The sequence below is a fragment of the Daphnia magna genome, linkage group LG8 (genome assembly GCF_020631705.1).
Source record: "Daphnia magna isolate NIES linkage group LG8, ASM2063170v1.1, whole genome shotgun sequence".
NCBI classification, from domain to species: Eukaryota; Metazoa; Arthropoda; class Branchiopoda; order Diplostraca; family Daphniidae; genus Daphnia; species Daphnia magna.
The window spans coordinates 4,219,950-4,244,131 of record NC_059189.1 but is presented as its reverse complement, the minus strand read 5'-3'; the positions used below and the strand labels follow the sequence as shown (position 1 = coordinate 4,244,131).

At 40.5% G+C, this 24,182-nt stretch overlaps 3 protein-coding genes and 2 long non-coding RNA genes across 13 annotated transcripts; 2 read left to right on the top strand and 3 right to left on the bottom strand.

Moving 5' to 3' along the window:
* The first annotated feature begins 544 nt into the window (after positions 1 to 544).
* LOC116929046 (calcium-independent protein kinase C) lies at positions 545 to 4,897 on the top strand. Of its 2 annotated transcripts, XM_032936193.2 has the most exons (13): positions 545 to 1,116; positions 1,238 to 1,289; positions 1,373 to 1,544; positions 1,619 to 1,650; positions 1,721 to 1,803; positions 1,908 to 2,040; positions 2,108 to 2,238; positions 2,641 to 2,761; positions 2,843 to 3,285; positions 3,350 to 3,504; positions 3,587 to 3,914; positions 4,014 to 4,160; positions 4,242 to 4,897. In XM_032936193.2, the coding sequence occupies exons 1-13, from the start codon at positions 766 to 768 to the stop codon at positions 4,404 to 4,406; spliced, it is 2,313 nt and encodes a 770-aa protein (XP_032792084.1). In that variant the 5' UTR covers positions 545 to 765; the 3' UTR covers positions 4,407 to 4,897. The 2 variants fall into 2 exon arrangements, with proteins under 2 accessions (XP_032792084.1, XP_045033943.1); XM_045178008.1 differs by lacking the exon at positions 545 to 1,116 and having other exon boundaries at positions 1,247 to 1,289; positions 1,371 to 1,544.
* Positions 4,898 to 7,325: 2,428 nt separating this feature from the next.
* Positions 7,326 to 20,502, top strand: LOC116929070. 8 transcript variants are annotated; one of them, XM_045178176.1, is made up of 16 exons: positions 7,326 to 7,480; positions 8,400 to 8,561; positions 8,640 to 8,967; positions 9,030 to 10,499; positions 10,598 to 10,605; positions 10,678 to 10,874; positions 11,388 to 11,484; positions 11,547 to 11,717; positions 11,818 to 12,202; positions 13,976 to 14,020; positions 14,998 to 15,095; positions 15,202 to 15,383; positions 15,924 to 15,951; positions 17,865 to 17,949; positions 18,696 to 19,004; positions 19,536 to 20,502. In XM_045178176.1, exons 10-16 carry the CDS (start codon positions 13,978 to 13,980, stop codon positions 19,703 to 19,705), a joined length of 915 nt encoding a protein of 304 aa, XP_045034111.1. In that variant the 5' UTR covers positions 7,326 to 7,480; positions 8,400 to 8,561; positions 8,640 to 8,967; positions 9,030 to 10,499; positions 10,598 to 10,605; positions 10,678 to 10,874; positions 11,388 to 11,484; positions 11,547 to 11,717; positions 11,818 to 12,202; positions 13,976 to 13,977; the 3' UTR covers positions 19,706 to 20,502. The 8 variants fall into 8 exon arrangements, with proteins under 8 accessions (XP_045034111.1, XP_045034107.1, XP_045034112.1 ...); XM_045178172.1 differs by having other exon boundaries at positions 8,620 to 8,967; XM_045178177.1 differs by having other exon boundaries at positions 8,400 to 8,967; positions 18,699 to 19,004.
* Positions 7,986 to 8,513, bottom strand: LOC116929103. Its single transcript, XR_004397612.2, has 2 exons — positions 8,375 to 8,513; positions 7,986 to 8,292 (listed from the first exon to the last, which is right to left on the bottom strand). It is a non-coding gene; the product is annotated as an uncharacterized LOC116929103 (long non-coding RNA).
* Positions 20,233 to 21,271, bottom strand: LOC116929112. Its single transcript, XR_004397621.2, has 2 exons — positions 20,800 to 21,271; positions 20,233 to 20,729 (listed from the first exon to the last, which is right to left on the bottom strand). It is a non-coding gene; the product is annotated as an uncharacterized LOC116929112 (long non-coding RNA).
* Positions 21,272 to 22,811: 1,540 nt separating this feature from the next.
* LOC116929078 lies at positions 22,812 to 23,917 on the bottom strand. The gene is made up of 2 exons (XM_032936238.2): positions 23,112 to 23,917; positions 22,812 to 23,038 (listed from the first exon to the last, which is right to left on the bottom strand). The coding sequence occupies exons 1-2, from the start codon at positions 23,827 to 23,829 to the stop codon at positions 22,938 to 22,940; spliced, it is 819 nt and encodes a 272-aa protein (XP_032792129.1). The 5' UTR covers positions 23,830 to 23,917; the 3' UTR covers positions 22,812 to 22,937.
* Positions 23,918 to 24,182: the final 265 nt, after the last annotated feature.

Sequence of the window (24,182 nt, the reverse complement as noted above, 5' to 3'; positions counted from 1 at the left end):
AGAATTTTTGACGACGACTTATATAATATTATTGATGAAACTGCTCGTTTTAGACTAGAGATCTCCTTCGCATCGATTACTTGAATGCCTTTGTCTCTTTTGTCTCTTTTCTCTCTTATTCTAAAAATATGCAGTTTCCTTTGATGCGTTACTGTCCAAATTTGTTAAAAAATATAACTAACGTGTTAGGCATGCAGAAAACAATGAGTTTTACTCTTCAATTTATGGTTATCCAGAAAATCAACAAATCTAAATATTAGTATGTTGAAAAAAAATTAGTCGAATCTCAATGCAGACGACAACAATAAATGACCTGTGGTGTTGCCTTTGGCTTTGGGCAAAAACATTACATGTTACTTCACCTCTCGGGTTGGCCCTGTATGTTGAAGAAATAATTTTTGTTTTACGTTATCTACATTTTATCAATATAAAATTTTTGAAGATTCTCTCGTCTATTATTTTCCATTTGAAAACAAACGCAGAAAACAAAGAGAGTATGAATGATCTAGCAACGTAGCAGCTGTCAGTACGTAATGGCCGCCCAGTTTTCTCTCCGTGACGTCTAAGGACTTTGGGGAGGGAAGGCGCAGAGTTTCTGTTATTATTATTATCGAATAGTCGACTTCTGCGATTGAAAAAATATCGCCGGTCCTTCATCGCCACATAGGCGTATTACATACCACCGCAAGTTTCTGTACTATTTGAGTGCAATTGAGTTTCTTCATCAAAGGCTCTTCCCTCTGAATCGTACTGTACACCGCTCCAATGTTTACTGGGACGTTGAAAGTGAAATTGGTCGAGGCGGTGGACCTTAGACCGACGGATTTTCAACGCCGTCACAATGTCGGGTTGGCCGGGAAACTGGTGGAAAACACCATGGATCCATATGTCTTTATTGACATTGATGAGGTCCATGTTCATCGGACCACCACCAAACAGAAAACTTTTTGTCCTACATGGAATGAAACTTTTCAGTCAGAGGTTCAATCAGGCACCAACCTAGGCCTCACTGTTTTCCATGATGCAGCTATACCTCCAGATGATTTTGTAGCAAACTGCAGCATCTCTTTTGATGAATTGATCAACATTACCAAAGACCAGAATTCTGACATTTGGGTGAGTCTAGCTTTCTTTGATCTTCTTTCAGCACATAAATAGGGAAATATATGTTCAGTTAATGAACTCTGATTGTTCTAAGTGTGTGTGAAATTAATATTATTTGTCATTACTTTCCTAGGTCAATCTGGAACCACAGGGAAAGATACACTTAGTTGTTGACCTCGAACAAGGTAACCTGCTCTACTTAGCACTAACCTAGCATTCACCTTCTTTTTGTAATACAATATAATTTTTCTATTGTTATCTCCAACAGATGCATGCGGAAATACTAGCAACGAGAAGCCCCGTGAATTCAAGGAGCGCCAGGGATTAAATCGACGACGTGGAGCCATGCGTCGCCGTGTTCACCAAGTTAACGGGCATAAATTCATGGCTACTTTTTTGCGGCAACCAACTTTTTGTTCTCATTGTCGAGACTTTATCTGGTAATCCGAATTTTCTTTAGAAAGACTTCACCAATTTATCGCTTTTATAATTTTTCCATTGTAATTACTAACAGGGGACTTGGTAAACAAGGATACCAATGCCAAGGTAAATGAGGCACAATCCAGATTGTTGCATTTAAATGAGTACTCATTTGTTTTCTTGTTTGAATTTTCAGTTTGTACTTGTGTTGTGCACAAGCGCTGCCATGAGCTTGTAGTCACCCGCTGTCCAGGAATCAAGGACACTACTCAAGAAGAGGTGTTAAATCAATTTTTGCGTTTGATAAAATAATTTTTCTAATTCTTTTGTTTTTTTATTTTATTTTTATTTTTCAATAATTGTTACGACTGGGAACTCTTCAGCCGGCTATCGGTCAAAGATTTAGTTTGAATGTGCCACACCGTTTTGTTGTACATAACTATAAGCGGTTCACTTTCTGCGATCATTGCGGTTCTTTACTCTATGGACTTATAAAACAGGGCCTCCAATGTCAAGGTACATAGTTTTTTTTTTTCTTTCTTTTAATTGTTTTATTACATCATGCTTTATTGTATCATTATAGCGTGCAACATGAACGTCCACAAACGATGTCAAAAAAATGTAGCAAACAATTGCGGTATCAACACCAAAGAAATGGCTGAAATTCTCAATGCCATCGGCGTCAATACAAAAATCAATCAGCGCAAGAAAAAGGTATGCTATCTTCTATTGCCAATCGCGTTATTCCTCCTTCGGACGATCGAACGTGCAAGCGGATCATGATCTTGAGAAATTGTGATGGCAACGCGGATGGCTTTTGTTAGTTAGGGATTTTCCTACTGCATGCGTTGATGTAAGAGGTTTTCCATTTAAACTTAAAGTTTTGGCTACCTGAAACTCAACATTATTCTGTGTGTTTTCAAGGTAGTAGATGGGATGTTCAACAGTAGGCGTGAAAAAAATTGAATTAGGTTTCAATTGTATCGCTCTTTCGCAGTTTTAAAATGTTCGCAACTTGTTGAGTCAAGGCTTATTGTTTTTTTTTTGTTTTTTGAATTTTTTTTTTGAATAACTATCTTGGCTTATAACTCACAAAAATATTCTTGTTTTTTAAAGGCTTCCATCATTGAATCGACTGGTTCTAGTAACGCTTCGATGATGAGTACGGCATCACTACCAATTATGGAGTCAGATGAGATGGGGTCATCGTCTGGATTAGGCAGCTCTGCCATAAGCGGTGTGTTATTGAATGCAAATTCTCGAATGAGCAAGTAGCAGCTTTACATTATAATTCATTTATTTTCTTTCAAAAAAACAGGTTCGAGCTCAGAGTGCAGCGATACGGATCGTTCGTCTGTCCGTCCCGACCAGGAGGAGGAAATGAAACTGCGCATTCTTGCTCAGCACGCCATGAATGAGAAACTGAACGAAAAGATGAAAGAGCACAAGGAAACGTCAAAGCACGGTGCAGCTGCTAAACAGTCAGCATTAGACACATTGATTGATCGCGGAAGCCGTGACGGCAAGAAGATCGGATTAGATGAGTTTCATTTCATCAAGGTTCTTGGAAAAGGAAGTTTTGGCAAAGTGATGTTGGCCGAGTTGAAGGGCACCGACGAAGTCTATGCCGTCAAGGTGCTCAAGAAGGACGTAATTCTACAAGACGACGATGTCGAATGCACTATGACAGAGAAAAGAATTCTAGCCCTGTCGGCTAAGCATCCCTTTCTCACCGCACTGCACTCATGCTATCAGACCAAGGTATACCAAACAACGACGACTTTCGTGTTTTCATTTGTCGTTAAATCAAGTATTCTCTCCGTAGGATCGTCTGTTTTTTGTCATGGAGTATGTCAACGGTGGTGATTTGATGTTCCAAATCCAAAGAGTCCGCAAATTCGACGAGCCTCGGGCTCGATTTTACGCAGCCGAGGTTACGCTAGCCTTGCAATTTCTTCATCGCCACGGAGTGATCTATCGGTATAGTTTTTTTTTTAAACTTGTGGTTTTCTAGTTTTCATCATCAATCATTTTTTATCCTTTTTTTTTCTTCGTTCTTTAGTGATCTGAAATTGGACAACATTTTACTGGACAGCGAAGGTCATTGCAAAATTGCTGATTTTGGAATGTGCAAAGAGGGCATTGTAGACAACGTTACCACCAACACGTTTTGTGGTACACCGGACTATATTGCTCCTGAGATTCTTCAGGAACTGCCATACGGTGCAACAGTCGACTGGTGGGCTCTGGGAGTTCTTATGTACGAAATGATGGCAGGGCAGCCTCCATTCGAAGCGGACAACGAGGATGACCTATTCGAGTCGATCTTGCACGATGATGTTCTCTATCCAGTTTGGTTGTCCAAAGAGGCCGTCTCCATTTTAAAAGGGGTATGTCAATTAGCTAACGATTTAACAAAGACAAACACATTGGGACTAATGAATTGGTTTTCGGTTTCGCCTTTTGCCGTTGTGTTCGTCTGTCAACAGTTCATGACGAAAAATCCATCGAGGCGATTAGGTTGCGTGGTGAGCCAAGGCGCCGAAGCGGCCATCAGAGTTCATCCGTTTTTCAAAGATATCGATTGGGAGTCTTTGGAGGCCAGGAAAGTTAAGCCGCCATTCCGACCCAAAATCGTGAGCATTCATTTGTTTTCTCATTTAACACATTTGTTTTTCCCCCTGTATTTTTCTTATGTGTAAACGTTCTTGTTACAGAAAAACCGACGAGACGCTCTGAATTTTGATAGTGAATTCACCAAGGAAGACCCCATCTTGACTCCCATTAACCATGAAGTTGTCCGTGCCATCAACCAGGACGAATTCCGGGGCTTCTCTTTCGTCAATCCCGATTATATCCCACATCGTCTGCTGTCGGCCTAAAAGCACAAAACAATTCGGAGCAAGGAACAAAAAAGTGGAAAAAGAAAACGGTAGAGACAAAATCGCACAAGAAAGAACCCACGATCCCTCCCAATTTTGGTTTACTTTTAGGTTTAATCCCATCTCTTCACCCTGTCCCTGAAAACGGAGCTGATATTTACAGCTCGCGGCCTAACACCTCTATAGCATTTATTTCACAGAGGATAGCGATAAGAAAAAGAAAAATACTGCGGATTTTTTTTTTTTTTTTCTCCTTTGAGTTTAGCCATCGAACGAGGGACATTTACTAAAAACAAAACACAAAAAAAAAAGAAAAGAAAAAAAAGTAATAATAATACTCTCATTTTATGCTCTCTTTCCATCCCCCAGTCCTCCTCTTTTCTTGGTGACAAAAAGTTAACGAAAGCAACATACTAAAAAAGCAAAAAAAAAAAAACAAAAACATGAATGGCTGCACGTTTCGCTCTCAATGCCAAAGAATATTCGTTAAAGCAGCGAAGAAAACAAGTATTTAATCTCTCTCTCTCTCTCTCTCTCTCTCTCTCTCTCTCTCTCTCTCTCTCTCTCTCTCTCTCTCTCTCTCTCTCTCTCTCTCTCTCTCTCTCTCTCTCTCTCTCTCTCTCTCTCTCTCTCTCTCTCTCTCTCTCTCTCTCTCTCTCTCTCTCTCTCTCTCTCTCTCTCTCTCTCTCTCTCTCTCTCTCTCTCTCTCTCTCTCTCTCTCTCTCTCTCTCTCTCTCTCTCTCTCTCTCTCTCTCTCTCTCTCTCTCTCTCTCTCTCTCTCTCTCTCTCTCTCTCTCTCTCTCTCTCTCTCTCTCTCTCTCTCTCTCTCTCTCTCTCTCTCTCTCTCTCTCTCTCTCTCTCTCTCTCTCTCTCTCTCTCTCTCTCTCTCTCCCCCTCTCCCCCTGCCCCTGAGTATCTCTCTTCTAAATTATAGGTCTGTTGATCCATCCCTCCCGTCGTGTAGGCAAGGAGGAAAGACTTGCGTGCAATTTCTCTGCCACCCCCAATCTCTTTCGCCTCCAAAGCTGTTCCGTAATTTTTTTTTTTTGGTTTCACCGCTCTGTTTCTTTGTACGTTATTGCAAAGGGTCTGTGTGTTCTTTTCGGTTAGGTTCAAATCTCCTGCTCTTAGCCGTTTTTGAGTTGTCTTCGGTTCTTCATCACAAACTCTCAGTTATCTTAATTCTTTTGTTTGCAGACTGTTTTCTCTTATCCGGAGAAGAAGAATTTACAACAAAATTGCGTTTCACGTTTGAAACAGAAAAAAAAAGTCATGTTACTAAATTTCGATCCATCTCGGCCGGAAGGCGTTGTTGCTTTTCAACCATCTCAGCTGTGAGCTGAAGGATTGGTTAAATTTTAGAAGTTTTATTTGTTGAGAAACCACAAAATTTGAGGGAGTATGGATCTGTTAAGAAGAAGAAGAAGAAGAAAAATGGCTAAAGTGAGGAAGCTGCTCTCAGCACAATTAACAACGCACATTTTTGAGGGTCTGTGTTTCGCTATCGACAGAGCGTGTGGACGTCCTCGTTCTTTTCTCGTTTGAAATTATTTGATTTCATTTTCTTTTTTTATTGGCCAGGAAGTTCGACTGCCATTTGATGCTGCCCTCCTCTATTTCCCTCATGTATTTTCTTTATTTTTGTTTTGAAAATTATTCGCTCTCGTTCTCTAGCGTTTTCCCTTCTCTTTTAAATATTTCCCCCATATTTTTTTTTTTTTTTCACTGTTATTATAATGCCCAATCGGCAGCGCTACAAACCACCGGATTAGAAAAATGGTGACGATGGACCTACTGAGGAAAAAGCGCGATGACTTTCGCACTTTTTCATTATTGAATCTTCTCGGATGGCATCGTATTCGATATCCTCCGCGTCCCCCCATTATTGTAAACTCCATCCTCTTTTTGTTCTTTTTTCCAACCCCTCTCGTCTCACGAATGTGGTGGTCAGTTTCCTCTCATTGGTCGTCGTGTTACGGATTTAAATATGATGTTGGATATTCTTATTTATTTTATTTTCACCATGGAAGTCTGGATTTACTCTGTCTCCTTCGTTCTATTTTGTTTCTCGTTTTTTCTTTTGTCCCTGAACCCAACCCGAACTCTTTTAATCTCTGTCATCTCATCCGGATGAAATGAAAACAATGGGACACTCCCTCGATCATTTTCACTCCTTCCTCCGCAATGCAATCGTTATAAAAAATGCTGTCTCTTTATTTATCTGCCTCTCATCAAACTGTCTGTCTCATCCACCCAGATTTTTTGTTTATGTTACAGGGCGCAATCTAAGGAGAGTGCGCCCTCGATCCTTGTTGCTTTGTTATGATTAATTCTTTTCCCCTTTCATCGCTCTCTCCTTTCTGCATGGCTAGTCAGAATTTCTCTCTTTTTTCATTTTGTTCTGTTTTTATTTCAATTTTTTAATGTTTATTTTTCATTTTTTTTTTTTATTTATTACTATTATTTTTTTTATTTTTCATGTATTTCTCCGTTTAATTTTTTCCTTTATTTTTTGCTTTGTATGGAAAATATGGAACTGCGAAAATTCCTGGAATTTGGAACAAAGTTTGTATGTTCGCCATCCGTGTCCTTCTTTCTTCACTTTACTGCTACTAGCCAATTGAATGGGCACATTAACACGGACATTCAGTTGCTTCTTAGTTTCCATATGCCTCTTCGAAAACTAGGTGAAAACAACGAGTTGATGCAAAGTTGATGAGGCATTTCTAGAATTGGAAGTGAAGTTAACATCCAGAGTTTAACTTAATCGGATTAATCGGAGAATTAAAATAGCTGTTCAACTGTTATTGTGATTAGGGCATTCATTCAAATCAAAATGTTTGAAACCAAACTGGTGACTGCTGAGGGCTGACTACTGGTGTCAGGTGTGACGGACGCCAACCGAGTTTTAACGATCAGGCAACGCTGGTATGGTAATGAGGTAACCCGGATCTCAAGACCTATTCGAGATTTTTGAATTGTTGCATTAGTACGAAACGTGTTTTATTCGGCTTTAGATCATCATGGAAAGCACTCTCATTCTCTCAGAAATACGTGTTTAAAAAAACTTGAAGGTTAGTGGCTCAAAACGTGATTGAATTTGGTATTTTGACTGACGCCGAAATTAAATGGGAAATTGTAACAAGTATTCTGTCTGAATCTGAATGATTAACAAAAAAAAAAATGGTCTAATGCATTTATGCAACTTAATTTCTTTTTGGGTGTTGTGTACGCGTAGAAAATATTTAGGTTAGTACTCGTAACATTTTGTGTGTTACAGAATTGGGGCACATTGCCAAGATTCATTGTACAATTTGAAGCTCTTGCCTGACGGCATATCACAAATGCAATTTTAATTGCATTTCAATAGAATATGGATGTTAATAATTTCACAAGTTTGAAGCAGTTACCTTTTGTTCTAGAAACCCAAAGGCTGAATCGATCAGTTCACTTTTTAGTCCATTTCATTCCAAATGTTAAAAACCAACCACATGTTTTTTTTTTACTAGCAGGGAGATACAGAATTAGACTAAACTAGTCTGTGTATTTTTAAAATTAATCAACAATAACAGATTTAAATCTAACAGAAGTCAATGTATTTTTTAATCAAATCTATTCAGTTCTCGTACAATCATGATTTCTTTTATTGCCTTGTCAAATTCTAGAGTTTGTTTTTCCCAAGACAAGCTAAGAAGGTCCAACATACACCAATTAAGCTATTTTTACTAATTTGGTTTGATCTCATTGATGATTGGTGTCTTTCATTGATTAGTGCGAGGTCCAACTTTTACAATCACCTCACGTTCGATACCCAATTATGCTTTGTCCCAGTGTGGACTAAGCATAATTGCCTTTTGCGAAAAATGTTTATGAATGTCATTCCTAACTACAGGAAATCAAGTTGTATCGTTTTTCCATTTTGTTTTGTTTTTATCACTATTAATTATCTCTATAAAAAGTGCTTTCACCTTTTCTTCTTTTTTTTCTCTTCAGATCTTGTCAGGGCAAGCCGTCTTTGGAAACACTGCATCACAAACTCAAATCACCTGGAAAGGTTTTTTTCTTCTGTGGATTTTTGAGCTTCTCATTTGGATTTTGACATTTTGTACGGTCACTCAATGTCAGTCAAGTATCGAATCTTCCTCGAGGAACATGGTAGGAATAACTTTCCATAGATGGCAGTTAAACGTTCTTGCTTCCGGTTATACTTCAGATCTCCGTACTGGTCTTCAGCAAATTCAGCGCTCGCTTGACCGAAGAAAGGGGAAAAAACGAAAAGCCGGCATCCTTTCGATTAGTAATGAAGCGGACCATTCCTTTAGAAGGGCACTAGTAAGAGCCAAAACCAGACATACGCTTCATACATGTGTACCAGGAGATGAAGGGGAAACTAGAGCAAGAAGACCAGCAAGAAAAGAAGAATTGTAAAGAAGAATAAAGCCTTTGTTATCCCTTGACGACTCCGGAAGATGCCGGTTGAGCTGGCCAGATGAATTGGAGGTCCACCACCTACCCACTCTTCACCGACACTCGCTAGAAAAAACGGCCGTTTATAATCAAAGTCTACTTATTCGTATTTTACTTTTTTAAAAAGAGTTAATCTTAATATTCCTTTTTCCAAAGGTAATTGAACTTTCCGGGACGCTCGATAAATTTTATAGCAAATTCCTCCAGAGCTCCCTTGGAAATGATTACGGAGGAGGGCAAGAGGTGTACATGGGTCGGGTAATATCCCGATGAAAATGGGTTTTGCAGGAGGGGGCACTTCCATTGCGAATGAGTACGCGAAACGAGGAAAAGTGTGTGTTCTCCCCTTTTATCTTCATTTTCTCTCATCGTCTCATTCAACTATAAAAAATTGCTGGCTCCGGTTGGGCGAGCAAACATCACGTAATTCTACCAGTGTTTGGGGAGCAACTCACGCGGCCGCAGTGCGTGGGGAGGGAGTCCTTATTTTCGTCTCTCATTTTACGGTGCGGGGTGACAGACACTATATTCCCGAGGCACGAGTTGTTGCCGTTGCAACAACAACAAGCAAAAGTGGAAAAGGAGGGAAAAGCAGACGTTATAAGGATAAAAGAATCAAGAAATCAAACAGACCAATGAAAGGAAGTGTTTTTTTTTTTATGTGGCTCTATTCGTATTGGAGAGTATTGGATAGTTTTCCATTTTCGGGCCGGCGTAGCGATCGATGCCGGAGACGCTGGCTATTGAATTACATTTAATAACGAGAAGCATTCGAGCCTGTCTGCTGCGTGCAACGATTGTCCATTCAGTGTCGCAGAATCCGTCTTGACTTTATCCGCGAAACTATCGATTAAAGGAAACGTGAGAAACGGGGCTGTCAACTTGTCGCTGTCGAAACGGCCAGCCAAGTGAACGAGTGCGGCCTTTCGTGACAACAGAAATCGACCTAACGGCATCGATATACGTGTCTGTCAATACGATGAAAAACGAATCGGCCGGCCCGATGGGCTATCGCCAAAACTGCCAAGAGATTTGAAGAAAAAAGAATAATAATCAATTCTCCTGTCGTACACAAATTGTGACCTGTACTAGTATATCATTCCCTGCTGCTTTTACTGACGTTTGATATGCTTGTTGTCAAGGAAGATATCGAGATTGTGAGAGAAACAAAAGACAAGTATCCCAAAATAAAGTCAGAAGAGTGGAGGGGGAAAAAAAAAAGATAAATGGAATCCACGGAAATGGTTTCGGTACCATCTCTCCGGAAACAAACTCACCGACTTGCTCCTACGAACACAAATGAGCAAAAAAAAAAAAAAGAAGACGCAGCATATCAATCTCCGAGAGAAGAAGAAAACAAAACAAAACAATGGATGAAGCAAACGAATTGTTTATGTTTCCATGTTCCGCCCAAGATTTTTGCATTGCCAAGTTGATTGGACCTAGAGATCAGTTTAGAAGGGCGCATTTTGTGGAACAAGGTTTCTCCCATGTATTATGTGCGCTTCGATCGTCGACTTATTAATTCGTACGGGGTAGGTTGAGCTGGTTCAATGAACAATGCAGCGCAACGATGAAACCCAGATAAATGCAATGACGACGTAGCTGGATTCAACAAAGCGCAAGGTAAACGATTGAAAAAGTTTAAAATTCAAGCATTTCATTCTCGTTATCGTCAAAACTCTGTATCGATCATGCTTGCCAATTCATCGAGGAAAGAGCAGATTTAAAAGTTAGTGGGAAAAAACCTGACGGGCTAATCGTTTTTATTAATCTTGTTTTTTACCGCCTTTTTAAACCGCAGGTTTTGGATCTCAACGTCGTACTTCTTTGCCCAACTACCGTGGCCAAACCGCAGACGAATCAAAGCATAATTACGCGGAACACTGTCGTTTGGTCTTCCAAAGGTGCGCGTCCAAGTTGTTCGACTTGGGTTTTCTTGGCGACGGATGCGGCTGCACATTGGACACACCCTAACTTTCACACACACAGACACACGAGGTACCGTATTAAGTAATTCTCTCCTCCTTTTAGGTCTTTTTTTTTCTTGTATGAGCGAATTCCGTGACCTCGTCAAAAGATCAGCGGCTATGGCAGTGAATTAAATTATATTATATGCAGTGGTAGGTTTGTCATTAGTTCTCTCTGATCCTGCGGCTCCGGCATGGCTTTCAGCCGCTGTTCAAACTGGTTGTTCCCGAAAACCCTTTTTCGATTTAGCCTTCTTATTCACCAACTCCCCACGAGTCTCAAAGGCAAAGTCTGTTAAGTAGAGCTTGTAATTTGCCGAGGACGATAACGTCGTGTCCGTACCAATCATGCCCCCTTCTAGCCCTCACAATGGATATGCCAGTCACATCCTTTTGTCATGCAGACAGCCACACACTACTAGGTCTAATTAGCGTCGATGCGTTACGTCAATCGAGCGCTATTATCCAATATCGCTAGGGCATAAACCGTCACCTTATCTATTTATTCCTTTTTGTTTGTTTATTATTGAAAATGAGCATCTAGGAAACTGACACGAAGAACTTTGATGCGAAGCGTTTATAGAACAAAGGAAAACAAACAAAAAGACAGTAAACAGTGAAGATATTGGATCTCAAAATCGGTACGTAAAAGAAGGTAGTAGTATATTTGTGTACGTTTCGCTGATCTTTGCATTTTTTTCAGCGTTTCATCTTGCGATCCGCCGGTGTTGCTACGTTCAACCAGCATCACTTTATCGATTGAAGGCATTTATCGAAAAAAAAATATATTTTTTTAAGGAAAATTGCTCTCTCCGTCGTCGTCGTCGTCTTCGTTCATTTTTCAACATAATAAAGGCACGGAGATTGAATTTGTGTTAGTATATTATTTTATTTTTTCCCTGTTTGCTGATGCTTTTACAGATTCGTTTATTTATTTATTTGTTGTACTTGTTTTTGTTGCTGGATGCTTCAAGTCGACGTCCATTTAGTCCCGTGGAAGTCATTTACCGTGGATGGCGGCGAATGGAGGATCGCGCAGGCGGAGTATGTCGGTCTTGTTTGCCTCATTCACCCGGCGCTGCTACTACCGTCTACCTCCGCTGCGTTGAAAAAGCTATCGGTGACGCCTGAAAGACGGCAGTGTTGGCTGTGAAGCGCTCTCCTTCTGAAGCTTTCACGTATCTCCCGACTTCTGAAACCAACTAGTTCACCGAGTACCTGTTGTCTCCGGCACCCGCTCAAACGGCTACTTGAGCAGGGCCACTGTACTGCCCAAGTAACGTTTTTGCTTGACCCAAGGTCGATAGAGACGACGAAGGAGATCAAACGACACATCCAGTCAGAAAAGGGGAGGAAAAGGTAAGAATCTTTTAACTATTTTCACGTCTAAATCTCGTCTTACAAATGTGTTTAGGATATCTTTAGACAATGTGTACAAGAATTAGGAACCAAAGTTTTTGTTCGTGTGTTTCTCTTTTCGAAAGAGATTTAAAGCATGACGTAATTCTATCCTAGAGCGTTTACCATTGAAAAGTCGTTCATTAATCCTTGAAAGTCCACATAGGCTTAGATATCATTATGTAATTATGCATTGAATGCGACATGATCTAAAATAGCAAAACTGAGCCTCATCTGTCTTACTTGAAGTCCTGAAATGTGGTTTTGAAATAGATGCGAACAGAGACAAAACGAGGTCGTGTTGGCTGCACACACACACAAAAAAAGGATTAAATGTTTCCTTTTTTTCCCCGCATATGTTCGTGGCCCCCCCCCCCTTTTCTAATGGTGATTAATGATGTGAGTGCAGTGCTTCGTATGCTGCCGCTACTTAACGCTCTTGGGGGTAGGGTTTTATTTGATATTTTCACTCCGTGGTGCGCGGGTAATGGATGGTAGGACGAGACGTAAGGAGCCGAGGGTTAAGCAACCTTTTGTAGACGCTTTTGCCAGTGGAATTCCCGTTTATCGCGACAAGCATCAGCGGTTAATTGGCAAAGTTTAGAACGACTGCCACAATTTCTTGCAACTTGACAAACTTCTTGAGGGTTTACATTTTGAGATACTCGCGGATCTGTTTTTTTTTTTTTTTTTGCGTCCTCTTTAAACTTGACTTTCTCATTAAATCGATCGACTCGTTCAGCTATGGGCCTCGTTAGTAGACGAGTACACGTTTTTGATGTAGGATTCCGTCGAGTTGCGAATAAGACGAAATGCGAAAACCTCTCAGCTGTTCTCCAATCAACGTAGTGAACGATGAAGAGCTGAATTTCACCAGTGCAACTTAAGAGGTTGACGAACGAAGGGGGAGGGGGTCATTGTCTCAAATTCACGGTCGGAAACCAATCCGCTCAGAATAGAAAATGGGAAACGAAATTTGGATAGACCCATCAATTAAGTCTGTTTCTTTATCGTTTAATTTATGGAAAGTTAAGGAGATAGAAGGCTGGCAACCAATCAGATATCGATCTTTTTTTTTTCTTTCTTTCTTCTACCAGAATTCAAAATGATTCATAAAGAAAAATGCATTCATTGTCTTGTGTGTTGTTTGTTTGTTTGTTACATCCTAAAGCAAAAAAAAAAAAAAAAAAATTGGGGGGAGGGAGGTCTAGCTCATCATCGATTCATGTTCCGATTCCATCGCAAAAAAAAGGGATTCCCTATACTCTCGAGGAGGAAGTTCGAAAGTATAGCGTATTACTCGGGGTATCCCTCAGAGCGGTTTCATCTTCTTCCATCCGTCGTCCAATCAAACAACCGGATGTTTCCTCTATTTTTTTTTTTTTTGTCCCTCTTCTTCCTTTCGTCTCTTTGCTCTACACCGTAGAATGTGCATAGAGGCCTGTTTCATATCTGTGTGGGCATTTGATCGATCGACGACATGACGTCCTTGGTAGTGGCGAGATTGTTGACCATATATTTTGTGTGTGTGTGTGTTTTTTTTTCGTTTGCGTAACACGCGTGTTAACGTGGCCTTATACGTCTCTGTTAGTATTGATCAGTTATCACCATCCGTCTTTAAGAATCAGGAAAGGAGGGGGATCTCGTTTACTCGTGCCGTGCAGTATCCATTGAGTAATCGTGTTTTATTTTAATCAATTTATTTTCTTTATTTTCTCTGCTTCGTCGACGCAGCCATGACCAAAGCCTTGAAGTGCGGCTACCTGCTGAGATACAAACGTAAGTAATCACGAATACCATTTATCCTCGGTAGATCTCTCGTGTGTATATTTTTCTCTCTCATCTCTCCACCACTTTTGTTTTTTGCTTTTTTTTTTTTTTTTGCTTTTGTTTTCATGGTCTAATTCGATCATCTCACACACTGACTATTGCTGATTGGGAACGTGTCATTGCCAGCAGCTTCAATGACTCGACTTGCACAAAAATCGAACCTAACCTTTAATGCGCAGGAAGGGACCTCGTAGAAAAAAGAAGGGGGGAATTTTCTGCTCGAACAGTTATTCGATAGCTACCCGTTATCCCGCAGTTATAAATAGGCTTATTTCCGAATCTAAAAAAAAAAAAAAAAAGACGGTGCGTGAATATTCGACAAGGTATGGGAAAACTGATTGAAGTTATCGACTGGAGCTTGCAAATATCGGTAACTCTATTACAGACGATGGTAGGGAAACTGTCGACAAATTATAAGTCTTCGGTTTAGACTCGGGGGAGGGGACGTAGGGATCCTTAGAGCGTCGCTTCAGTGGACGATTCACTGATGCATCCATGTCTGATGTCGCCAACAAATTTGGCCATTTATTTCAGTTCGATCAATGCGCAGTCCAGATGCACACCACCGGGAGGCCAAGATAGCGACGAGCATAACTCGTCTTTACGTATTAAGTCTGCCGAATAAGAGGGGAAAGAAGAAGGAAAACAAAACAAAACAAACTAAAGAGAGAGTGGAAGAGAAAGAAGTGGAATCGATTTAACGCGATGCCTTTTGATCATCTGTTCCGCTTCAACTGGCCTTCTCTCATGAGATTTGCTACGGCACGGGGTGGGGGTCCGCTAACATGCGTCATGGGAGCGAGCGATCGAAATTTATGTTTCATCTTGATATTTTCATATTTATTGAATTTTCGTGGTAGGCTAATATTGTATTTTTATATTCTTCCCGGATTGTTTTTTTTTTTTTTTTTACGGCCGCCGTATAGGTCGACTCTTCAGTCGCTACTGGAGGGAGGAGTTTATCGTCCTCTATGAGGATTCCTCAATGGCCTGGTTTAAGGACAAGTCCCGTTCGGATCCCGAGGTAATTTTGTTTTTTATTATGATCATCATTTTTTAAGATGAGGATTGCCAATTGATTACGTTGGCTACGTTCATTTACGTATTACGTGTTTCCTCTCCTTTTGTAGGGAGCCCTGATGCTGAAAGAAGCTCCCGAATTGATGGCCATGGGCGAATACACACTCCGCATCCCTCACACTCGACCGAGCAGCCTACCGCAAGGCTGTACGGTGCGGCAGGTTATGGCGTTCGGCACGCCCAACCGACAAAAAGTTTATTGGTTCGTAGCCAAGTCGGAAGACGAGATCAAGTAATCCATCTTTTTTTTCTTCTTCTTTTATTATTTTCTCGTTTTTTTTTTTTTTTATTTCTGCGTGGATGTTTCTTGATTGGGATATTCCAATGAACTTTGATAGCACGTAGTTTACAGGGGAAAAGTCACACGTACAAAGCAGTTGAGCTTTCGAGGGTAAACACATCAGTCTGTAGTTTATTTATTGGTTTTTATTATGCGGGGAAGCCGGAACTGCTTAGCTTTTACAATATGCGAATGAATAATGGAATGCATTTTCCTGGAGTAGAGCCCAATCAAAATGTGTTGCCATCCATCTCTCGCAATGTCGACGCCTTTTTTTATTTATTATTATTATTATGTTCATGGGGAAATCGAGTTGTGTCAAGTTGTTCAGGCTTCACCATTCTAAAGCGCCACTTGAATACCTTTTTTTCTTCTTTCTTCTTTCCAACCTTAGCTCCCGAATGGGTCTTGATTAATTCTATTCTCCTTCTTCATATATTTCGTTTAAAAAGAAAAATATCGTTTTCTTTTTATCTCTTTATTCCACGCTAGCGATTGGATGACTGCCATCAGCAATACCGTAAGTTGGCCATCGTTTCACGGCTTTTTGCATGTCTTAATCATTTCCCAACTCTGTTTGATTGAATCGGCCGTCAATCGACTAACGACGTGAAATAATTGGAGGCCGAAAACTTTTCATCGATGAAAATAGAGTCGGTTCTTAATAGTTTAAAAGAGACTGGTGGGATTGTGCACGAAAGTGAAACGGAATTCGATCGCTTTCCTGATTGCATCCAGTCCCAAGAGTTATGTCCTGCTACCTGAAAAGCAAAAAAAAATGGAGGTGGGGTATTTCTTATCGATTGCCACTAACAGCCCGACCGGTCGTGAGATAAAGAGGAACACAAAAAAAAAATTTATTTTTAATATCTTCTTTTTCTCCCCTTCTTTGTTTCTGTTTTATTCCCTTCTCCTTGTTGACTTCGAAAATAGCGCGTGAGACCCGCACTTTGAACTCGAGTTGGCGATATGGCCGTCTCAATCAGCTATATAGGGGTCTTGGTAACGATCAAAAGAGCGTGTGGACACGGAAGGCGGTAACAACGGGGCCAAACAGCAAAGATGTATTCTTCTTTTCGTGTTGATATTTTCCTTTCTCCCTTTTGTTTTTGTTTTGAGCTGACGGCAAGCGAGTTGGGAATATAGCGGTCGATACGTAAGCCCATCTCTAAGATGAAGTCCTTCCATCAGCAAGGCTTCCAGGGCTGAGAGCACATCCTGAGAGACAGGAGAGAGAGTTGGACAATCCGGCCAATCCATCGCTTTTGCGTCCATCGCAGGCTGCCTTCCATCTAATCAGGAGACATCTATCATGAAGTGTTCTTCCAGCTCTCACCAAGTGAGAGAGTCCCCGTGCGCTTTTTCCAGGATTTTCTCGTCTCCTTTGACTCGCATTGCAACTCTATAGACATTCATCAGCGATCGATGAAAGGAGAAAAGCTGCGTGATGACAAAAACAGAAAGAAAAAGAAAAAATCCTTAAACTTTTTTTTTTCTTTTATCACACCATGTGCTGTGTCGAAAAGTTGGCAAGTTTTGATTCATTCCGTGTCTTTCGCCTCTTTTCAAAAGGAAGAAAGAAATTCATTTTGCAGACGTTCGTTTTCGATCCAATGCACTTGTCTCTTCTTTTGTTTTGTTCCGAGAAATATCCCGTCGAATCGGCAAAATGGCGACAATAGTATTCAATTTTTTTTCTTCTTCTTCTTCTTCAAGAGATCGAAACTCAATGAATAATTTTGAATTTAAAGAACTCAATAGACTCACAGTCTATAATGCATAATATATTGATAGGGTCCACACACACACATATATATTTGCCTTTCCGGTCATGGCTATAGCGGAGCCATCGAGTCAATCATTTCGATGAAAAAGTCTATAGGATAATAGGAGAAAGAGATGGGCTGTATCACCAGACGCCGAGGCCAAAAGGAGGAAATGGAGAATGAGACCGTTTCATATTTATCAAGCGTGTGATCCGATCAATAGAGCCAGCCCACGGAACGAACTTCCGCTTCTCTTTCCTTAACCATTTTCTTTATCATTTTTTTTTCTTTCTTGTCCCTAGCTGAGTTGCATCCCCCTATTTAATTCCCTAAAGCATATCTTTGATAACCAATATGCGCGATTCCTGGCTAACCATCTCGATGTCTCCCCTTTATTGTGCATCTCTCGTGAAATATCGATCTAAACACAGACAGGTCCACTAAATAGATGAAACTGCGCGTCATAAAGAGCGAGACTGCGAATTAGCATATAGGCGATGCGTTGTATGTACGGGGATTTTTGGGTTGCATCACCTCAATCCGTCGAGAGTGGCCAGGAAAAAGAAAAAAGCGTTTTGCACCGTCAGCATTTTTCACTGCACAGTTTGATCATTGATATTCATAATAAAGGGAAGAATAATAATAACAGCATCACTTTTCTATGCAGTTGCCAATCCCGCCCGGCTTGTCTGTTTATGGTGAGCCAGTAGAGGAAATAACGTCCAACATCTACGAGAGCATCGATTTACAACGTGAGTACATCAATCCTTATGTCTGTCTGTCTGTCTGTGTGTGGGTCGTCTGTATACAAGTAGATGTGCGTTTGAGCCCGCACGTGGAGGGGGGTTTTAATTGGGCATGGCTGGTTTCCAAGACGCAAACATACGAGTCAATTCCTTTTGTTCGTCTTGCGGTCTATGGCCATGCAAGATGTAATCGAAGACGAACGACGCAACATTATGACGTTTACAAACAGCCCATGCAGCAGTCTGAGCATCGACTTGCACCAAATGTGTGCATGACTCTTAAAGCAGGCTGAGATGTCATTAAATTTTGCGCCAGACGTTAGTTAACTGGCAAGCGTTTTTAATGCGGAATATCGTGTAATATGTTACTATATGAAGCCCTAGATTTCCGTGGTGTGTTTTTTTTTTTTTTTTTATAGTGTCGGTGGAGGTAGTGACTCGATTCCAAATGATGGCTGCTCGCAATGGAAACTTTTTTTTTATATATTTTACTTACTGGCCCAGAACTATACGAGACCTTCGTGACTGGGCCGACAGAGTTCGTCAACAGCTTTTCATCTTTGTGGTGATGGAGGGGGGAGGGGTAGTATATAGTTGTTTCCGGTTGGCCGAAACAAACATTCGTTGATATATGGCACAATCATAGCACTGGATAGCTAGACGAGCGCACTAACGTGTCCGCGGTGTGTGTCGCACAAATTTTTCTTTTATTTGGCGAGTTAATATTTGTCGTGAATGTTTCGTGAACGCAGCAGTTGCAGCCGTTAAGGCCATAGAAAAACAGCAGCAGCACCTACAACAGCTGGATCAAGTTGACGTGATTGGTGGTCATCAACCGTGTTGTCTGTGCGCCGCTTCCGGTCATGGATGCGGAGTTGTGGCGTCAACGGGACCCGTCGTTCCCGCCATCACAGCCGCTACGGCGGCAATTAAAAAAAAGGACACGAGCGTCAACTCTTCGCTGGGCGAAATAGCCACAGGAATGATGCTGGCAACAGGATTCGCCCATTGGGGTTGGGGTTACGGCCTTGGCTGGAACAAGCCCGAAAAGTCCATCATCGGTGAGTTTTTGGCTTGCTACCATTTTCTTTCCCAATCTCTTTGGCATGTCTTCCATTATTGTTAAACATGTCTTGTCAGGGGAGGATGGGAGAAGAAAAAAAGAAAAACTCTTTTTGAATTTGTTGTTTGTTTTGTTTTTTTCCAAGAAAGGTTTAGAAATCCCTGTCTTGATCCCCTGATTTTCTGGGAACGCAAAATGTTCTGAATTCTTATCGAGTTTGAATGTTTGCTTGCATTGGAGAGGTAAAAAAAAAAGGGGGTGGGGGCTCTTTTCTTTCTTTTCTCTTTACGTCCTACACATGTTATACAAAGAGTTTGAAAAAGCTTGATCTCCGGAAACTCGCAAAGCCCACTTTTGCACACACACACACACACACGCCACACTTTGACGAGACACTAATGAGATTTGTTTCTATCGTCACGTCTCATCACTTAGTATTTACTTTTTCTTTTCTATTCTTTCTCGCCTCTGCTCGTCACTGTCTCTTCATTTCATCTCTTTTGACTGGATGCCTTCATCTCATTATTAGGCGGTTATTCGGAAAACATGGCTTACGATGATGGATACTACGGGCGAGACTCGATGGATCCCCGCCAGATGGGAAGTGGGTGTGGCCAACAGCATCACTACGATCCAGACTATGATGACTGTCAGGATAACGATTTTGACATGGACTTTGGTGGGGATTTCGGCTTTTGAATCTTCTATTTACATCCGAGATGGTCGATGTGTACGTTTGGCTTACTATATACATCGGCGTCGTACAGAACAACTCGGATCGATTGATGTTGTGCATCAGCCAATCTATTCCAATTTTTTTTTTTTTTAACAAAAAAAATTAATTTTGGTATTTCTCTTTATACATTCGTCGTATTCTCTTTTCTTCCCCTCTGTCTTGGCATTAATTGAAGAATAATCTTCACTTCCCCACAGTCGTATGCAACTGTTATTTGCATTTATTTAGATGAGAAGTTTGAGCATTTTTTAAAGACGATGTATGTGTCCCATGGTGTTGAGTCATTTTTTTAAAAATCCGATTCATCTTTCCCGATAGGAACCATCCACAATTTTCAAAAATAATTGTGTTAATGATAGTGTTACCTTTTGATTAGAAAGAAAGAAAAGGTAATATTTTTTTTTTTTAAGATTTTCTTACCTTGTCGATTGGCACCCATTTTCACGGCGTGTATAGGCGTGTGTGCAGAACTTAATAACCTATAATTCCGTTATTGTGCCATGTGTGTATTTTCATTCAGTGTGTCTCCCTCCCCGCTGTAAAACAAACTTGCCCGGCAGTAGCAAACAGAACGGCACGGCTCCAGTATAGCTCACATCTTACGTGTTTTCGTTTTTATATTTTCTTCAAATCATAGAGCTCACTGTTGTTACTGAATGTGTGCTGTTCGGCCATGATTTGTTACTCACAAAGGAAAGAAAAAAAAAAATTTTATGAACAGGAAAGAAATTGACAGAAAATATAGTGCATAACAAATTGACTGAATTTAATGAAACTGCTTTCAAATTATCGCAGATCAACGTAATCATTATCATCGTGAGTGCAGCTGCTCGTAATCGATGTTGGCAACGTTCGCCGAAACGTTTCCATCCGCGTGTCCGATGTTGTGACCGAAGTGATAGCTGTTGACGGTCGTAACCTCGTTGTCTTGGTGACAGAAATTGGCACCTTATCCAACACCTTCATCCCCCATGTCTGGTGTGTGAGCTGTTACACGCGTGTTGTGAAAGGGTGATGTCAACCAATGGGTTACTTAGTTACATTTTGAATGGGTTACCTGTGTCCGACCGAGTTACTCCCACTGCAGCCCAAGCTGCCAATCCGACGGCCCTGAATTACCTAACTATTATTGTAGTATTTTTAATATTAGACGTGGCATTGATTGCTTATGATTGGCTGCACAGTAAATGGCAGACACGGCAGGTAGGAAGACATTTTTATTGAAACGGGTGCATTTTTCAAAGTGACGTTTTCTCCCCTTTTTTTTTTGAATTTGTAGTGAAATAGTCAATTAGAGTAGTACTGCCCTTTTTGCAGTACCATGGATGATGGATTGGCTAGGTGGTTCAACCGTTACGAGAGGAACTGTAACTACTGGATTGATATTGATCAAACGACGATCGATGACGAAGGGCCAACTACCCAGACTTTGCTCAAAACTTACTGACAGTGTATAACTATGCATACGTTAGGAGTTTTGACTTGCCGTGCTTACGATCATCAGACACACTGCGTAATTCATTTCAATAGGGATCAATTTTCGAAGAGAATCAAAAGGGTCACGACTTTCGATCTATTTTTCGTACGCATACGCATGGATCTATACTTGAAATCTTGTTGAATTTCTGCCAAGAAGAAGCAGACTCGTTGTCGGCGACGCTTTCCAACAGAAATCATATTTTCGAGGACTGTGCCAGCAGATATGGGTAGAGCAAGGAACTTGAAACAAGCGCCTCGAGTATTGGCCAGTAGCGATCAACTCTGGTGCTAACTTAAGATAAACGATTCCCTCCGGTCGGCTGGCCATTTGAGTTTCATGCCACCACATCCAAGTAACATCTTGGGTAAAAAGATACCAAAAAATACGGCCTCATCTAATATGCTAAACCATTTTACTTGCCAAGAATTTAGGCCAACCGAAAAGGAACTTGCCTATTTAATACATTAGTCTAATTGCGTAAGGGACTATTACTAAATCCCAAACTATTTTGTACATAAAGAAAAAAAAATTTTCCACACCTAAAAAAAAAGCAGAACAAAAAAACTGTGAAACATAAACATGAACTTGACGTCGTATTACAAGTTGGAGTCAAGTTATGTGACAGTCTAGCTGAATCACGTGTCCATGGATCAATAAAAAGGAAAGTTGTGTTTTTATGATTCTTTGAATCAAAAATTCAAATTCTCTAGGCTACACGAGGGACTGAATGTTGTGCAGTGTTGTGTTTCATCAACGTGATAACGGCACATTGACGTAGCTGCAGCAGCTCGAGATCTGTTGACGTCATCGACCAACGTAGGCGAATCGAGAAATATTTTCAATTTACGTCTGGCAAGTACTTGTGCGTGTAATCAATTATTTCATCCTTCACGCTGCAGACGCACGGAATTCGTGTAAACCTTCTTTAAACAGGTAATTTTTATTCCGCCATTAACAAATTTCGCGGGACGATTGAATTTCTTATCAAGTTGCACATTTTTTCGTCCCGTCTTCGCCCCTGGGTTCCTTACCTTTGTGGTCGGCTATAGCAAGCCATTAGACTGGGGCACTTGAACATCGTTCGCTTTGGGAATAAAGGATGCATAACACAAATTTGTTTTTGCAGAAGAGAATTTACTTACGTAAAATATTTACAGATTCTTTACAGGAATAGAACATGGTATGGCTGGCTTTCTCAGTATTAGCAGCGGTTCTGTATGTCTGCCTGGAATCCGCTCGTTATCGTAATATCGCTGTCGTGTTACGATCGCGGTTACCAAGAGCAACATAGCCTCGAGACGATCACAACTCCACCATGGTCTACTCATTCATAATTCATCTTTGTTGCGGATCGCGAAAGCGCATCAACAACTTTTCGCTGCGTATGAAACTAAAAGGATCAACAACTTACTGTGGAAACAAGTCAAAAACGAAAGAAACAGTAGTGCGCTAGAAAACTTATTTTATAGTATACATGAATGTATAACAAAACTTGGTCTGATAATCAACTTAGTTTTGCCTTCTTTAAATGAGAAATATGGGAATAGAAAAGTTAGAAGACCACGCAGTTGAGAAAGAATCAATGTAAATCGCTTCCATGGCCCGTGTATTTTCTTTCCCTTTTTCTTTGCCTTAATGGTAGCAAAATGCGATTCTTTTATGAATAAATTTAAGACATTTCGTAAGACTACTGATAGCCATGGTTTCTAATCGGATCAATCCTCGTCTAATAGTGAATCAAGCCAGTCATTTTGAAGTTCAAGATTAGAGTGTACCACAGATGATTCTTCAGAAACATCTTCTGTGTCGGATGAAACTGGAAATAAAGAAAAGTTTGAATTATAAAAAAAAAATGAATAAAAAAAAATGAATAAAAAAATGTAACATACCTTCAGGTGCAGAAGGTAATGCCATTGTTGGCATTGCTAATATTAAGTCTAATTCTTCTTCAACACCACTGAGACTAAAAAAGTTTTCACAGTTGTTATCCCACGTCTTCTGCTGCTTGTCGGCAAGTTCTTCATCTGGATGATGCCAGCCTGTGCTGCAGGATTTTGCTTCATCTTTTGATTCAATTTCAGTTGTCAATAAAGATAACATTTTCCCAGTTATGTTTTTGGTGAGAGCCAGAGGTGCTTTCATTCGATTTTCATACATTTTGGCATCACTGTCAAAAGTTTCTATTTGTTCAGTTGTCAGCAAACACGGTTCTAATTTCAGTCTTTCATGTACAGGAATACACATGATTTCTCTGCACAAATCATTAACATTGAGTTTAAAGTAGTCGTCAAACTTTTCTAGAACACCCCAATTTTTTTCACTCGAAAACCTAAAGTATGAATCTGTGCTGGCTGATGGCTTTTGCTTGGAGAAATCTGAAAAATTTAGACCTCTCGATTCAGACACCAAATTGACTTCGTCGTCGTATTTTTGCCAGTTGCTGTTCAGTTTCCTGCTAGAGTACTTTGAAGAATCTAATGCTTCTTCTGAACCTGAATTATCACCAGGCGTTGAATATACAGCGCATTCCACTTTTCCTGTGCCATCTGATCCTTGCTTTCTATCCGATGACTTGCCTTCAGTTTTCACTTTTCTTTTAGGCACCATTTTATTTCCGTGCTATGAGTTATAACACCGACTGCTGTCAAATCAACCAATTTGTCCGCCTGTATGCAGAAATTGTTTACATTCGTAACTGCCACCTATGGGCAAGAGTCTAACTGCCTCATAAGAGCCAACATTTCAAAAGAGCCACATGTTCAGCTTGGCCTAGGTTGGGAATTTTGAGTATATTAGAAAGAAGGAGCAACCGCCGTTATTTTTCACTCAAAGTTGTTTTTTCTGGTGATGCAATCATAAAATTTAAATCACCCAATCTCTTTTATGCCGTAAATAAGTCTTCTCCACCACCCTATCCAATGTAGTCAGTTTTCCTTACTTCTTTCATAGTTGGTAAAAGT

Bases quoted from the DNA above. Each gene is read 5' to 3' on its own strand.
- LOC116929046 (XM_032936193.2), top strand. From the start codon at position 766: ATGTTTACTGGGACGTTGAAAGTGAAATTGGTCGAGGCGGTGGACCTT. The intron at 3,505-3,586 runs GTATAGTTTTTT...TTCGTTCTTTAG, and splicing joins CGCCACGGAGTGATCTATCG to TGATCTGAAATTGGACAACA. The intron at 3,915-4,013 runs GTATGTCAATTA...GTCTGTCAACAG, and splicing joins CCGTCTCCATTTTAAAAGGG to TTCATGACGAAAAATCCATC.
- LOC116929070 (XM_045178176.1), top strand. From the start codon at position 13,978: ATGACCAAAGCCTTGAAGTGCGGCTACCTGCTGAGATACAAAC. The intron at 15,952-17,864 runs GTAAGTTGGCCA...TTTTCTATGCAG, and splicing joins TGACTGCCATCAGCAATACC to TTGCCAATCCCGCCCGGCTT. The intron at 17,950-18,695 runs GTGAGTACATCA...TCGTGAACGCAG, and splicing joins CGAGAGCATCGATTTACAAC to CAGTTGCAGCCGTTAAGGCC.
- LOC116929078 (XM_032936238.2), bottom strand. From the start codon at position 23,829: ATGGTGCCTAAAAGAAAAGTGAAAACTGAAGGCAAGTCATCGGATAGA. The intron at 23,039-23,111 runs GTATGTTACATT...CTTTATTTCCAG, and splicing joins ATTACCTTCTGCACCTGAAG to TTTCATCCGACACAGAAGAT.